Source organism: Ixodes scapularis, unplaced genomic scaffold, assembly GCF_016920785.2.
Source record: "Ixodes scapularis isolate PalLabHiFi unplaced genomic scaffold, ASM1692078v2 PGA_scaffold8__174_contigs__length_109621045, whole genome shotgun sequence".
NCBI classification, from domain to species: domain Eukaryota; kingdom Metazoa; phylum Arthropoda; class Arachnida; order Ixodida; family Ixodidae; genus Ixodes; species Ixodes scapularis.
Genome location: NW_024609883.1, coordinates 66006632 through 66023271, shown reverse-complemented (window position 1 = coordinate 66023271; position 16640 = coordinate 66006632). Strand labels below are relative to the sequence as shown.

Here is a 16640-nt window from a genome sequence, read left to right as displayed (position 1 = left end):
CGAAGTTCTGCCATTCTTTAAACGTGGCTGGAACTCAAAGCACTTCTCACAATTCACTGCTTTTTGACACAAGCCTGCCGAGTCCTTTCAAAGGGCTCCGTTTTATACTTGTTGTGTTTGATGCGGAATAAACATTCGCTTTCTCTCTGGCTTGCAGCATATGGTAAAATCGGCATCGTGCTCTTGCATGCGGTCACAAAAACTTGTGTAGTGCAGCTCCAAAGGTTCACAAAACGACACCCTTTGGAATCGGGAGGCACGAAGGTCCCTGCCTTTGACTGCTGCGTGCGCATCACCGTGCAGCCCTCTCTTTTTATGCCGCAAAATCAGTCTCGAAATTTTCAATCGCACCTTGTATTGTCAAGCAGACTGCTCGGGCACTGTGGTTTAAGGTTGCAACATGCAACATTAAGGGCACAAGGGTGGACCAATGTATGATGCACCCTTCCAATGATCCGTGGGTGACGTGAAATCCATCTTCTCTCTTGCAGGTGGGGTGTTGACCGAACACAGTACCGGCCTCAGAAGTACTGGGTATGTATCTGTCAGAACGTCTTCACAAACACTACTTCAGCAGCACAGGTCCCACAGTGTGCAGTCACGAATATGCAAGTCTGATACAAATGGCTTTAAAGAATGTTTCTGCGAATGTACAGACCCGACCTGCATCCATGCCACCGTATCGAGGGCCCAAGGAGACGATTTTGTGGAAAAGCTAGAAGGATGGCGTCTTGATTGCATTGTCGACACTAATGTCAACAGCAAGTTATGTATGAAATTAATGAGCTGCTAAGTGAACAGTTACGATTGCTCTGGGCTGTTTTAATGGCACCAAACAAGGAACAAACTTAATATATGTGACCCTTTATCTGTTCACAAATGACACCACAACACTGCTCTAGAAAAAAAACATAAAGGAAGATAATCACTGATCTCTAGTGGCCCAATGAACTTTTAAGCTTGACAGATATTGTTATTGTAGTCTGTTGCAGGATAAGAATGAGAGGGCAAGCTCCTAGCACTAAGCTCCCATCTTTTCCACTTTTGCAAAGGGAACGCAGGAGAGGAGAACCACTAAAGGGCTCCTCTTCACCTACCTTCTTATACTGATCCGCTCCAGTATCGTCTGCCATTCTGGCTACTACTTTCACTCCATAGTAACTTAGCCATGATCCTCAATGCTGCTTCACTCTGAAGTAAATGACCGATTTCTCCTCCCCAGCTCTGCGCCAACTCCTGGGGCAGCGGCTGGGGCGAAAATGGCTACTTCCGCATCGTCCGCGGCGAAGACGAAAGCCAAATTGAGTCCTTTGTCTTGGCTGTCTGGGGACGCAGCTACGCCTCCTACTATCGCCAGAACTACGGTGGCTACCGTGAGCAAGAGGGCTACTCCAACGAGCTACTCAGCTAACCTCCCGGAAACTTGGAGACACATGCACGACATCCTCGCTTTCTTGGCGGTGCAGAAACTCGTGCAGAAGCTTCACCCTTGACCGACGGCAGGATTCATCTCGCTGCGCCATTAATTTCTTGAACCAAGTAAATCGGCGAATTCGTCGAGCTCGGTCCGAAATTCCCGTAAATGTGCAGCCAGTAGACCGTGCGTTTTTGGAGACATTATGTCCCCCATCTAATCGAGCCTTGCAGGCAGTTACGCCTCACAGTGTTCCAGTCATACTGGCTGTATAGATGCCCAGAGAGTGACGAGCTAGTGCCTCTGCTGCAAGACGAAATTCGGTCACAGAAACACACGGTCCTTAAGGTGCGTTATGCAGTGTCCATCTACAGGACTACACACCGGTCTAATGCCAAGATGCCGATTTATGAAATTCTGAATATCTATGGTGCAATGAAATGAACCTTGCCGTACTTTTACCAGGACCGCATTTGTTCGTAAATCTCCTTAGCTCCCCTTCCCTCACAGCTTTTTGAACAATGTTATTAGAAGAGTTTCATGTTATGAGAAGCTTAGGTAAAGGAAGAGGAACTGGCTTTGCTACGCCTTGCATTCATAAGCAATATGCTGACGTCGACATAAGATCACCAGCCATCTTAATAAAACTGCCACTTTCAATGAGCAAAGCTACTTCCGCGAATACAGACACTGGTCGTGTGAGCACGGTCACTGCCGAAGCATGCTTTCTTTTAGAAACGACAACTTCAAGATGTTTTTAAGTGTCATCTAGCAGAGCTCAGAGTTCAAATCAATTGAGGCGGTGTAAGTGTTGACATACCCCCATTTACACCTTTTTACAGGTATGTAGACGCATGCATCCACATGCAAGTTTTTTTGCTTGGGCGTGCATTATCAATGCTATGCAACCTTTACACACAGTAATCTGAAAATATTGATTATTACCCATAAGGCTCTCATAAAAAGCATTCTGCATTATTATAGCTGTTCTTGCCTTTTATATTTTATAGACTGCTCTTCACTGGTATTGTTCGGGAGTGTGCATCGGCTTAATGTTGGTAGCTTGTCCTGTCATTTAGCATTTCTATCACTCGGCTTGTTCACTTACATGTTTGTTTCTCACCGCCCCATCCAATGTGCGAGGTGCTCCAACACTGCCATTGTAAGACGGAGGCAAGTTTTTACAAAAGATTTGTGTTTCAATCATTGGTCGTGGCATACATCTTAACTACTAGACTACTGTGACAACAAGTTACGTTGTTTTTATCTGTGGCATTTGTGAGCACAAATAAAAAAGAGTTTCGCAAGATGGGATTTCTTTTTATTGACCTAAATGAGTTGGTGGAATAATGATAAAGCGCATTGTAAAAGATATGCTCGATGTGATTAGGTGCGGTGGAACACAGAAATGTCTGTCTTTCAAACACAGAAGCATTACCTTCCTGAGGAGGCCGTGAGTATCGTAAGCTCAACTCATCCCGACCGTAGAGAATTCAGTGCCTGCAAGGAGAAGACAATGTTTCAGAAAAAGAAAAGAAAACTTGGAAGCAACCTTTATCTCCAAAGACGGATAATGCATGAAATGGAATATTTAACCCCTTGCCTACTCATTTTTTTTCTTCGAGGAACATACAGCAAAATTTTATTTCAGAATGACAATTTGCATCAAAGTAAGACAAACGTTTCCTCGACTTCCAGGTGTCATACCTTGCTCTAAATGAGGACTTCTGGTCCGATTCCCGATGACGTGCAGACGCCGAAGTTGACGGAATGCTTGCAGGAATCATCAGATCGTTTTCATCACTCCTGTCACTGCCCATCAAACTATCGTCCGATTCCTAAGAATCGGCAAGGCCAAAGGACTTGTCGTCACCTATGCCCGAGCATAAGCGCTTTCTTTCTGTCAAACAGCAAAACAAACAAGCAAACTACCCAAGGTAAATGGAGCAACAGGGGTGGTTTTGCCATCTGCCAGAGAACGTGCTAAATAAGCGTCAAAACAGAAATGCAAGCCACACTCATGATCAAGCTTTATAGTCTGTAAGGGGTGGTGCGAGTAACGCTCTTCCTTAGATTCCTTAGTAGGCAAGGGGTTAAGGAGGGTCATTGGAGTTTGTCTAGAAGACATAGCCAGGCATTCCTTCCTTCTTTCCGGGGGGGGGGGGCAGGGGTTTGAGCCCAAATCTCCCCCTCTACTCCTTCTCACAGTAAACGCCATGTAACATTATGGTTTCCCATAGCCCAACGTTACATGAAGTGACGATTTGTTGTCACGTCGTGTCCCATGGGGTGCGCACTAACACACAAAATTCTGGGAGTATATAAAGCGTTCCAACCTTTGGAAGCTGCTTACACATTGGTGCTTCTTAAACACTCTGGGATTTTATGGTACCACCACCTCTGCTACCAACTCATGTACGGAAACCATAAGGTTGCAGTTTCTGTCTAGCACAGAAGTAGGTAAGCCTATGGTGCCCCGTAACGCGTCTCAGATTGGCTCGTTTACCGCACCCTCCTTTGCGGTTTTTCGACTTCCGCCCGATAAAGTCGTACACGTGTCTCGCCGTTGTCTGCTGCAATCCGTGCGGTAGTGTGGCAGCAGCAGACACCCGTACTGCTGCAGGTTGCTCTCCAGCCAGAAATTGGGATGCCGCGACAACGGCAACACTCGCGTTCACTCATACAATTGGCCGGAACTTCTACGACCGACCGCCGCGACGTCCGACAGCGTGACAGTCTGTGGTGGGGCCTCACCTTTGCTCTCGAGATCCCTCATCTCCAGGATGTCGCTCTTCAACTTGAGCTTGAGGATCTCGCGGCAGAGTTCGTCGCTGCGAGGAAGACGGGTGCAAAATTGGCACTAAAGAAAGATATGGTTCTGCTTCTGCAAAAAAAAGTATTTGGGGTAGAAAACCCATTTTCCCCAGGTCACTTTCCTCCATTTTTTATAATCTTGAGGAGCTTCTGTGTCTCCCAGTGCCCAGACTCGAAATTCTGACTTTTTTTTCTATCGGTATTGTAGCTTTGCAGATTAGATCCCTGATCTTCAATGTGCTTTCTCATTCTGCATGCTCGCGAGACTTCAGAATGAAAAGAAAAAGGAACCAAGAGGTAATGGAACCACACTTATAACAAGCAGATTGGTCATCAGACCATGCTGTGTTATCACAAGCCCTTCCCACGTGACTCGGGTGTTGGCTAACTCAGGTATCCGACAGCAGTTACTGTGGTTTCAAGAGACACCCTTCTTGGACAGAAGGAACTCAAAGTCTGGAACTCGAAAAAAGAACATGCGTCATCTAAAGCCTGCCAAAAGTAGCTATTCACTGTCACAACACCCAACACCAAAGGCAACACGGTGGTAGCCCTATCGTGCCAGTCAGCCAACGGCCTTTAGTTTTAGTAGTGGCTGCATCAATCTACGACTTTAAAAACATTCTCTCTCTACTGTTAGCCAGTGTCAAGTGCCACCACCAGATGGCTTGTGTGTGTTGGACAGTGTGTTAACCTACTATCATATGGAGCACACGAGAGCTCCCGTTAATTTTTTTCGTTGTTTGTTTCTTCTCTCAGTTCGATGGTTAGTCCTCATAAAACCATATGATGCCATGTAGGGCACGACTCATCCTTCCTCGCTGGGCACTGTTGTGTTTCTGGCAGTGCTGAAGGGGAGACCGCTTGAAAACACCCTACTCTACCCAGGGTGAAAAAACCCTGAGACATCAGGCGGGTGGGTTGCCTTTGCTGAGGGCTCTAAACACAAAAAGAAAGACTTCCGGAAGCCACAAGACGATCGGGACCGCCAGTCTTCGCAAGGAAGGAGAAACACCTGCATGCACATGTGTGTGTCAGTCAATGTTGTGTTTCAGTCTGAGCGGCAAGAGTGTCGACACCTTGCACCAGACACTGGAGTATGGCAAGAGCGGCTAAGGGTTGTGTCATCTGCACCTCGCTGAAAGAACATAGGACAATTGCATCAGCCGTCTCCGCACCTCGAACGTCACGTGAAGGTTGAGTCTCCGGCAAAGGCTCCTCTCTCTTAAAGGTCTTTTCTGCCCTCAGAGGGCTATATAACATGGGCTCAGAGAGCCTGAAGATGCCGACTGAACTGTCGACCAGCTACCTGCACATTCACTGTACATAAAAGTTCTACTTCAGTAATCCCGATCCAGGTCTGTTTTCTCGGGGCTATGCGATCAGCGAGCCACAGCCCCGACTCCTGGTTTCGCACCCGAGATCGTCCCCTCCTAGTCGCAACAGCACGTCACTTTAGCCACACTTGACGCCACGACACTGCGCATTACTCAATAATTAACAGGTCATGGCCCCAGGACGACGCTATGCCGGTGCAGTGAGGTGAGGGGCATTAATGTCCCCTGAGGAGCAACTCAACTAGGACGAAGATGACGAGAAGAAACTAGGCCACTGGTGTGGGACTGGAAACGCGGATAACAAGCTTGGCTGTGCTGCAGAACAAGTGAACTAAGCAGAACAGCGTCGACGGTTTGTGGAAGACGTCGCAAACCAGTATGTGTGTTCCTGCTTCGCTGGGTGTTGCAAGACGTGCGACGGGAACCCAATGCAAGTCCATCACGGTACACCTACTTCGAATCGCTCTCGACGAAGCAAAGCGATACGATGGCGGCGTTGGACGAATTCAAGATACCAAAACTCTCAAGCGAAAATTACCATGTGTGGGCAATTCGAGACAGAGCAGCACTTGTCCAGAAATGCTGTTGGGAAGGAATCGAGCCTGGCTATGGTGGGAGAGAAATGACGAACAACAAGAGGAAGGTCAACAACAGGGCTTTGACATTCAAGTTCCCAGTATAGGAAGACACCTACCTAGACGACACTGGGGAATGCTCGACAGCTCATGAGGCCTGGAACACACTGGAAGAGATACATTTAAAGTGTGGCCTACCGCATGCTATTGATGAGCGACTTTTTCATCACCAAAATGAAGCAATAACCTCATGGCTCACCATTAAATCGTGGGTACTGCTCGGTCATCTGGTTGCCGTATTTCCTCGCGATTTCTCCAGTTATTGCCACTGCGAGGTAACCCTACGCACGAGGGTTACCTCACCAGAGAGATTGCACAGAGATACTTCACAACAGAACGGCACCAGACTACGAAGACTGCTCTTTGCCTTCGGCCCAATCTTAACTAAACAAAAAGTTAGTGTTCTTACGAACCGTTCTAGACCAGTCTAATTTCGAGCCTGGAACAACCCAAGATGCTAAAAAGAACTACCTGATAGAATAATGAACCTACAAAGGAAGCTTTAAACGGCAGGATACACCTTCACCGACAGGGAAGCAGCACTGGTGATGCTGATGGGCTTGCCAGAAGTGTACAAACCACTTATCCTAAGTCTTGAGCAAGATGAAGGAATGCTCATGACAAAGAAAGTGAAAGCAAGGCTGCTGGTAGAAGAAAAGTGCCAGGTCAAAGGTGAAGAAGACAAACTAAATGAGAGTTAAGAAAACAAGGCCCTCATGACAAAGAACAAGCCCACTATGCAGGGCAGTCAGCTCCACAGATATGATGGGCAAGAACATTTTTCGAGGAAAGAAGCAACTGGCACTGGTACAGGGTCCTCCGAACCGAAACGACAGGTTTGGTGTTTTGCGTGCAGAAAATGTGGGCATATTGCGAAAGAATGCAAGGAGGGCCCTGATGACGAAGGATGCGGCTCATGGAGAAGAAGCAATTCCAGCAATCCGAAGAAGGTGCTCTGTGCCAGAGCTGGGAGTTCCTCAAGGTCACACATTTGGTACCTTGACAGTGGAGCAACTGACCACATGACATCAAACAGAGTCAAATTCACCAATTTTAAGCCCTGCTACTTGTCTGTTGAAGCAGCAAATAAGGAAATCATGACGGTTGTTGGGCGAGGACAAGTAGAGATCAAACTCTCGGAAAACTGTAATGGCACTGTCATCAAGCTTAGTGATGTCCTCTGTGCACCAAGCTTAGACGGTAACCTATTGTCAGTTGGGAAGATTGAGGAATGTGGACTGAATGCAGCTTTCAGCAACAGAATGGTTGAAACGGGTGAAGCAAATGGTGACCTAATTCTCACAGCAAAGAGTGATGGTAAATTGTATACTGTGAGTGAGTCGCTTGCAACGTTAAGCTAGCAAGGGTGACAGACGTTGCCTTGCAGCATCGACGACTGGGTTATCTCCACCATGAATTTATCGAAAAACTCTGCCAAAGTGGGAAAAGCAGTCAAGACGTAAAGTGCTCGACATGTGCACTCGGCAAATTGAAGAAAAGCAGCTTTCCGAAGACGAGTGGAATGAGGGCCGAGGCCTTTACTGGAGCGGGTTCACTCGGATGTAGTTGGAAAGGTCACACCTGTCTCGAAGGGGGGTCAAACCACTTTGTTAAGTTCATTGATGACTACTCCAGATTCACTGTGGTGTACCTGATGAAGACGAAAAATAAAGTGCTGGACAGGTTCGACCAGTACAGACAAATGTCCGAGAACCTTCACAATACGAAAGTGAAGGTGTTACGCAGTGACATAGGAAGTGAATACGTGAGCCGGGAATTCACCCAATGCCTTGGTAAGCACGGTATCTCATGACAGTTGATGGTACCCAGGACGCCTCAGCAAAATGGGGTGGCCAAGAGGATGAACCGAACGTTGCTGGACACAACGAGGTGCCTACTGACTGAATCTGGCATCGCAGAAAAACTGTGGGCTGATTTCGCGGTCACTGCATTCCACATTCACAACAAGTGTGGAGTAGTTCCCGAAGTCGTATGACTAGGTAGAGACGTCACATTGAGTCACTAAGAGTATTTGGGGTTAAGGTATGGATGGTTGACAACAGCAAGCGCAGGAAGACAAGGCTCGACCCAAGGGCAGTGAAATGTGTGCTGGTGGGTTACCCTAAGGGAGTGAAAGGGTATTAACTCGGGGACTGGTGCAACCGTATGTTCTTTGTCAGTCGTGACGTAACCTTCGACAAAAACAGCTTTCCATGCAAGACAGAGGCTGGAGGTCGAATCACTGACGAAGGCAGAGATGGTGCTGTGGACGTGACAACAGCCACTGTTGATGAATAGATCTAACCTGAGGAAGAGAAGGGTGATGATGGTACAATGAAACCCCCTCGTGCCTGTTACCTGACATGACAAAGCAGCTTGGAAGATCTTTAAGCATTGGAAGAAGCACTCTCAATGCCTAATGTGCAGGAATGGAGATAAGCCATAAAAGAGGAGCTGGACAGTCTGAAGAATGACACATGGGAAATAGTTCCCGGACCAAAGAACCAACAAGTCATCAAATGAAAGTGGGTATTCAAGAAGAAGTTCGACAAAGATGGTGACCTGAAGCGTTACAGGGCTCAACTTGTTGCCTGCAGTTATTCTCAGGCAGGAGTTGACTTGAAGGAGACCTTCTTGCTGGTGATGAAGCTCAAGTCTATCCAAATGCTGTTAGCAGTAGCAGCTGAAAGAGACTGGAAAATCCATCAGGTTGACATCACTGCTGCATACCTTCAAGGAGACCGCACACATGGGACAACCTGCAAAGGATGAGGACTGCAAGAGCAACGTCCATCTCTTGAAGAGCCTGTAAGGATCGACCTGGACGGGAACGGAACCTAGAACTGGACAAGTTTCTGAAGGCGGGAGAATTTTTTTAGTTCATGGCAGATCCATGCGTGTACTTTAAGCAGGGGGGGGGAACATCACTGCAGGGGTCTACATGGATGACCTCCCGATTCTAGCAAAGGACGAAGGAGATCAAGACCTTCAAGAGAAGCACTGGATGCACATTCAACAGTAAGGAACTCGGAGAGGTTAGCCATAGTTTGTCAATTAGAATTGTGTGACATGAAGGTGGAGGACTCACGTTTGACCAAACATCTTACGCTGAAGAAATCTTGGAGTCAATTGGGATGACAAGTGCTAAAGGGGCAGCATCACCGCTTGATCTTGGAATGAAGTTTCAGAGATCAGCTACTACCAACGAAGACAGGGAGTTGAAGCCCAAGTACTGACAAGTGGTTGGAGCGCTTCTTTACTTAGCAGGAGGCACAAGGCCAGACTTGACATTCACAACCGCTTGTATGAGTCAATTTAGTGAGCATCGCACCTTCGAGATGCATAACAGCATAAAGCACATTTGGAGGTATGTGCAACAAACAAAAAACTATACCCTCGCATTCATGAAGACAGGAGGCTGTGTGAAAGGCTATTGTGACACAGATTAGGCAAATGATAGAAATGACAGGTGGTCATTTAGAGGGTACATTTTTATGCTGGTAGGAGCTACCATTTTGTGGAGCAGCAAGAAACAGAAGTCCACTGGATTATCCAGGATGGAAGCCTTTCAATGTGCCAAGCGGCAAAGCAGATACTAATGTGGCTCCAAAATTTTCTAAACGAAATAGGGAGCCAGGAGTTTGTCGTTGAGCCACAAGGTTTGCAAGTTGCAAACAAGCAAGTGACATCAAAGTGCAGCAAACATTCTGACTGGCATCATTTCTTCTTAAGCGGGAAGAATGAAGAAGGAAGGATAATAATACAGTTTGTGAAGTCATCAGACAACTACGCCGATGCCCTGACTAAGCCACTCAATGGTAGAAGAACTCGTGAACCTTGCGAACATTGGGGTCTTCACATATGTAATGGGCGTAGTGGCACATGAAGGGGGTGGGTGTTAACCTACCACCAGATGGAATGCACGAGAGCTCTTGTGTGTTCTTTTTTGTTGTTTGTGTCTTCTCTCAGTTCGACGGTTAGTCTTAAAAAACCATGTGACGCCATGGAGGGTGCGACTCATCCCTCCTCGCTGGGCACATCGCTTTAGCCACCTTGTCGCCACGACACTGCGTGTTACTTAATAACCAAAACCTACACCTTCGTACCGATGATTGATGTCCTTGATGCCCATTTTTTCCAGGCTGATGTCGTTGAGTCGAACCAAGGATCTCCCTGGAGCAGACAGAAACAATGTGGAACAATGCCCGTTAAAAAAGGACCTCAAACCTTTTTCAAAAATGCTTAAAAGCACTGGAAATCGCTTTTTATTCATAATATCTGGGAGACCTCAAGACACCTTTCGTTTCTATAATTTTTAACATTATGCCCTGTTTCACCACACAATGAACCGCAGCAGATGCTACGAGTTACACCAGCCAATCCAATGCTGTGAATGTAACACATGACTCCACGCCCCGCCTGTGTCTGAACCCCTTCCGATTGCCACATGACGCTCGCACGACTGCCACGCGACAATTGGCTCGTAGCGTCCTCGGCAGTCCATTGAAAGGTGGCACTTGAATTGCAATGTTGTGGCATTCATCCCCTTTGCTTGCACGTGTTATCAACAGCTAATCCACCCAAGCACAGACAGTGCATCGTGACCTTGTGCTGTTGGTCTCCCAGCCTTTGTGTCCTATACACCTTTCCAAGAAACACTTGACCCCAGGGGCAACAAACCGTTTTCGAGCCCAATCTCTGGGTTTCAGGCTAGACCTTCACCGACGACCCTGCTAACCCTAACCGAGTGGACTGTGATTTCAACAGGCGCAGCCTGCGTAGGCGCAGTTTCAAACAGTGTTGCCGGCTAGATTCTCGTCGTTTCTCGCTGCATTTTGCGATTCATGGTGTATGTATTTTCGTGAGGACATTGAGAAAGCATTGTACCACATTTGTAAAAAATAAAAAAAATAAAAACTGTAAATTTGTTTTGTTGGGTACGTGCGTGAAAGAACGAATGCAACTGGAATGTTAGTTTTTTTTTGTTTTTTTTTTCACGACAAGCTTTGACGGCGTTGCCCAATTAGCCGCGTGTCAAGCGACAAAGCGCTTAGCTTTCTAAAAAAATTTACAACAGAAGATAGCCGAAAGACATGCATTTTTCACATTCACAAATTACAATATTACTGATGGACAGGACACCGACATGTTAACATTCAAACAATATATTGTATGTACCACACGATGCAGGATTATCTGAAAATAATTTATTTCAGAAATATTTCAAATAATACAGTCGACGACAGACACATCTTGACGATTGGATGGAATCCAAAATGACTTCGTTCTGGGACACGTATTGGGGAGAGCTCTCTTTTTTCACACCAGCACCAATGCAAAGGAATGTGTGCTCCGACTCCGACCCGAACAACTATTCTTGACTATGACTAAGAAGGACTCTATGCGAGTTATCTCTGGGAGGGGGGAGAACAGTTGTCATTGTTCGCAAAATCGCGTCGAGGGTCATTCGACATACCTCCCCTCCTTCGTTTCCTGTGAATGTTGAGCAGAAACGCTTGAATGGCAGGCACTTACTAGCCCTATTTCCCACAGTGGAAGATAACAAAGAAAGGGTATGCAGCATGCATCAGAAAAATTAAGTGGAAACTTTCCCAGAGGGGTCGGAAAACCTTGAATGCGAAACCGCAAAACATAGGAGAACCACGCTGAGCGGGTTTCCACAGTCCAAGAGAGTGGCAGAAAATTTCTAGCTGATACGGGGCGCGAGAGTCGCACCAGCCGGATCAGCATAAGCAACATGGCGGCGGCCTAGAAGCTTGTTTTGGAAACGTGTATAGTCCTTGACTACACTCCGATTTGAAGCAAAACAAAGGATAGTTTGCTCGTTCGATCCAGATTTATGTGACCTAACAGAACTGTACGCTTAGAAGCGCTTCTCAGGGAATCCTGAATGAAGTCCCCTCCAGAAACCTTTAACACTGAAAGTAAAGAGTACCAATACTGTGGGATTTTTGAAGAAAGCGGAGAATAAAGATGGCCCGAAAAACATACGCAGGGAAAGCGTGAGAGGAGCGCACACTTAGAACTGGCTTGGGCAACGGCAAGGGTAGTCATCATTCTTTCATCTCCTTGTCTGTTGCCAAACATGGGGCCTGACGTGCAACCTGTTTCCCTTCTGTGGCTGTCAAAGCGGTACTCACCGGTGATCTCATGTTCGAGAAACAGGTGGGCATACATGATGTAGTAGTCGGCGCAGCGCCGCTTCATCCACTTCATCACATGCACCGTCTCCCAGAAGAAAACGGGGAGTGGACGGGCTCGCTTGCGCTGCGCCTCCTTGTCGAGCGTCGCCGGAGATGGCGGAGCCGCTGAAACCGACAAGATTCGAGTACAGCCACTAACTAAGCAACGCTTGCAGCAGCGGTTCTCGAATGGGGCTTCCGTGGACCCTTTAAAGGTCCCCAAAGCCCTTGACCGTCAATCGAGCCGACTGGAAAACGTTTTTTTCGTTAATGCTGGCTGTCCCAGAAAGCTAAATAGACCAAACCGTGTGCACCGAGTGACTAGGGTTGATCATTCTTTGTTTTAAAGCCCCTCATGGTTGGTTTGCATGTATCCAGTTTCCCTCATTTACTCTTTTGTTTTCGTAATCATCAAATACCCTCTTCTCCCTTCTCGTGGATCGCTTCAGTTGATCCGGTAGGAGACCCCGAAACATCAGTGGCTGAGAACCACTACTTAGAGTACCGGTATGGTGATTGTAACGCATCTCCAACTGGTGTGATTACTGCGTCCTAAAAAGCGGCCCCTCGATTCCCGCCTGATGACGTCGTAGAAGTCTCATGTCGTTGCAGGCTGTGATCGTAGATGCCCTTTCTGCTGTGGGCCACTCTCCAGTGTGACAGTTCATGCAAACTTTGGCCGCCAGGCATTGGGACTCTGTAAAGACGGCGGCGGCCACGTTCACTGATACCTTTTGCAGGAAGTTCCAGCACTGACCACCGAGATAGCGACATCCAACAGTGTGACACGCCGGCTTACGTGACCACATTTGTTACTGCTTCTGGACCACTCTTGACGTATGGGAGGGACAGGACACTAAACAGACCGGTCGGAGATGAGTTTCGGGCATCGTAGTATCAGGGCTCCTTTCTCCGATTACTTCGTGGGTGCCGCCATTTTGGTGTCAGTGCAGAGCGGTGTGCAACTGGCGATAGTTATTATTCGAAACTGCTATTTGCCCAGCTTCGGACACGGCGTCGGAAATTTCGGGCGGTGTCGTTTTCCTACGTTGCAGACTGGTTTAATAATTTCGGAGGACGAAAAAATGTGTTTCCTGCATTTATAGATGAAGCTTCGGATGACTGGCAACAATAATTTCGAGCACAGAGTAAGTGGCACAAGTTACTACCCGTTAAAAAGGGTACAGCCGTCATCATTCATCTGTCCATCCAATGGCTGCAGTGTCATTACTCTGAAACGTAGCTTATTCGCCGACTCCAGCTTTGGACAGGTTAGGGATGCGTGCATACATGCTTCGTGGAACTTTCACGTCGGGTTCGAACCCAATAGGGGTCGACATGTGAGTGGCGAGAAGTACTTCAGTAAGGCGTTTAAAACACAGCTGTTGCAAAGTTTTCGTGTATCTCAAATTTCGTCAGGAGGAACCCACGACTAATGACGTATTCTGCCAGACTCGCAACTGCCGTGAAATGACGACTACACGAGGCCAGGCTTTGTAACACCACTTTACTCAGGTTTCGGCTATACTCGTCCATTAAGCAAACGGATCACGCAGGCAGCTAGCTTTTACATTGTTTTAGGGATAGGCAGACATCTGATAGCATTCGACAATAGAAATTCATACAATCAAAGTACTGCATTACTATTAATGTGAGTCTCCCATGACTGTTCAGTATGGAAAACAATCCCGTGGTTGCGACATGAACCACGATAAATGCAGTCTGTCTGTCTGCTGTTGAGCCGTGTGATCGGAAGCTTTTGTAGGCAGTACACATTACAAAACCAAAACAAGAAGTATTGGTATTTTTTATATAACTCTGGAGAGTCAGGTCACCACATAAGGCCGCAAGCATAAACCCGTAAGTTTGTGATGCGTCGCGAAGTGTGAGGAGTAGCGCGCCAGTTTTTATATCTTACTTGGTTCTGGCTGTCGATGCTTAGCCATGGCTGCAGTTCGTTTCAGGCGGTCATGTCAGCAGGGGCAGCAACTGAAAAGATCGTGGAGTGGCGTCGGGGCGACGGGAGTAGATTCTGCCGACCTCTAGTAAGGGAGAAAAAAGCAGAACCCTAGTCTATGGGTAGGAGAGCCGAGTCTACTTACTTTCGTAAAAGGAGCTGCGAAAATAAGAAAAGCTGACGGACGTAACTACAGTAAGAAATGATACGAGAAACGCGAGAAATGGCACCAAGACCGCTCGCAACAAGGACTTGGCCAACTTGGCCGACTTGGCTCGCAACGCTCGCAACAAAAGCTTTGCAAAAGCTAATAGACATACAGTTGAAAACACAAGACACTTGCCCAAATAAGGCGGAGAATAGCGCCATCTTTCCAGCGTGTTTGTCTACGTATTCGTATGAGGGCTTTCTTTTGGTTTCGGCCACAACAAACAGAATAAACTTAAAACATTAATAGATAATATTACAGTACAAATAAAACATCACGGCATAGGTGCAACCTGATGTTTCGTAGGGAAGCTACCAAGGACAAAGCAGATCTTCCAATATTCGCTTGTTTTACAAGTTTCGGTTTCGGTTATGGATGTACGCGGTTTCTCGCGCGAAGGTCGTTTCACATGGTGAGATTATCCTTGCGAATTTCTTCATTTTCAATTGCAGCGACAATAGTGTAAAAAATATATATAAGCCGCTGACGGCAGCTGAAGTGCACATGCTGTGTCCGCCGACTTTTTGCCGCATGAGATCTAAAATCGCAAAGCAGAATCGCATTATCTGGAATGGGCTTGATTATGCTTGATAGATTTTCTGAAGGGATATTCAGCACATGCGCGAAAAACAAACCAAGAAATATCACGAAATATGAATTCATAAACATAATTCCACCACATAAAAAGAAACAAAAAACAATGGCGGGATTTTTATTATGCGACAATCGCAATGTACCAGTGGCGTAGCCAGTATTTTATTTGGCCGCAGTTCCTCCGACGCCCGTCGAAGGAGTGACATCTGTGTGCAAATCACTCCTCCGACGCCGGAAGTGACGTAACGGAAGTGACGTCACCTTGTTAATTATTAATAACTAATATAAATCATTACTACATACAGAATATAATGTGCCTTTGAAAATAAGTACAAATAAAAATAAACCCGTTCGATTTTAATGTAGCTTTACAGTAAAAGGTCACGTGACTAAACATTTTTGTCACAACATTTGTTTATTGACAACTTCTTAAACGCAGCCTGACAAAAGTTGTGAGTTATAAAAATAGTATTAATGCATATAAATACATTTTTATTGTCTTTGTGTCACGTGACGTTATTATCGTGGGCGTGGCTGCCGTGGCCCTAGCGCGTGCGTCGCGTGCGGTAGTGTGCTCCGAATCGGCTGTCCCTTGCATTGTACATTGCACGCTCCTTTAGCCCGGGCGCTCGTCCTGTGAAAAAAACGTCTCGCAGCTGATCTCGTGCCCGTAGCCTTCGTTACACTGCCAGCGAGCGGAACATAGCACGACGCTCAATGCTTTCTTGCACCAGCGTGACCGGCGGTAGTGACGGCCGGCCGAGTGCGCCCGCGCGCTTAGATGGGTGTTCGCTGTTGCAAAGACCTTATCATTGATTATCGCACCTAATGAGTAGTTTTCAACGAGCCGACAGCTGAGTTACGTTAAGGTTCTCAGTTACAGGTGGTAAGTGTGCGTAACCCAGCTGCAAAAAGGTTGAACGGATAGGAGCGACCCCCGGGACCTCCCGCGGAACCCCGGGAGGGAACGGGGGTGGGAGGGGGGAGGGGGGTCGTTGCGGGTACGCCAGTTAGATTTAAAACTGGGTCCACTTGGATTCACTACTACTGAGATATGCCGGTTCCAGTTGGGAACCAATGGGGACCTAACTGGGAATCAACTTGAAGCAAAGAATTGTAACTGCAGATTTAACTCGATTTGTAATCATGCATATTAATTTTACATATTATGCATTTGTTCTTTTTGTTTGTTTTTATATAGAACCAGATTTAGTTTTTTCTTCTGAGGCTGATTTTTGTGTAGGTGTTGACACTTGCGCCTTCGATCAAACCGAGCAGTACTGAAAAGGTGTGCCCACCATATGACACACTCACGGTTAAAGCTGACCGGACCACTCGGTCACATATGTTGCCTGGCCCTGTCACTGCAGTAGAATGCGTAGAGTGTTATCAGAGTAGAATGTGATACATGGTAATAAAACCCGAGACCCAGGAACACAGAAGGGGACGAATGTATGAATGTGATACTCGAGTCATTC

The 16640-nt window shown here is 46.9% G+C and overlaps 2 protein-coding genes across 2 annotated transcripts in view; one reads left to right on the top strand and one right to left on the bottom strand.

Moving 5' to 3' along the window:
• LOC8053944 (uncharacterized peptidase C1-like protein F26E4.3) overlaps positions 1-2723 on the top strand; it is a 50740-nt gene extending 48017 nt beyond the window's left edge. Inside the window, exons 10-11 of the mRNA XM_029993589.3 lie at positions 492-534; positions 1223-2723. Of these exons, the coding sequence (XP_029849449.2) occupies positions 492-534; positions 1223-1411 (232 nt within the window). The 3' untranslated portion in view covers positions 1412-2723. The remainder of the gene's footprint in view (positions 1-491; positions 535-1222) is intronic.
• LOC115331484 (protein aveugle) lies at positions 2719-12930 on the bottom strand. Its single transcript, XM_040222865.1, has 5 exons — positions 12909-12930; positions 12362-12562; positions 10307-10373; positions 4169-4245; positions 2719-2914 (listed from the first exon to the last, which is right to left on the bottom strand). The coding sequence occupies exons 1-5, from the start codon at positions 12928-12930 to the stop codon at positions 2883-2885; spliced, it is 399 nt and encodes a 132-aa protein (XP_040078799.1). The 3' UTR covers positions 2719-2882.
• Positions 12931-16640: the final 3710 nt, after the last annotated feature.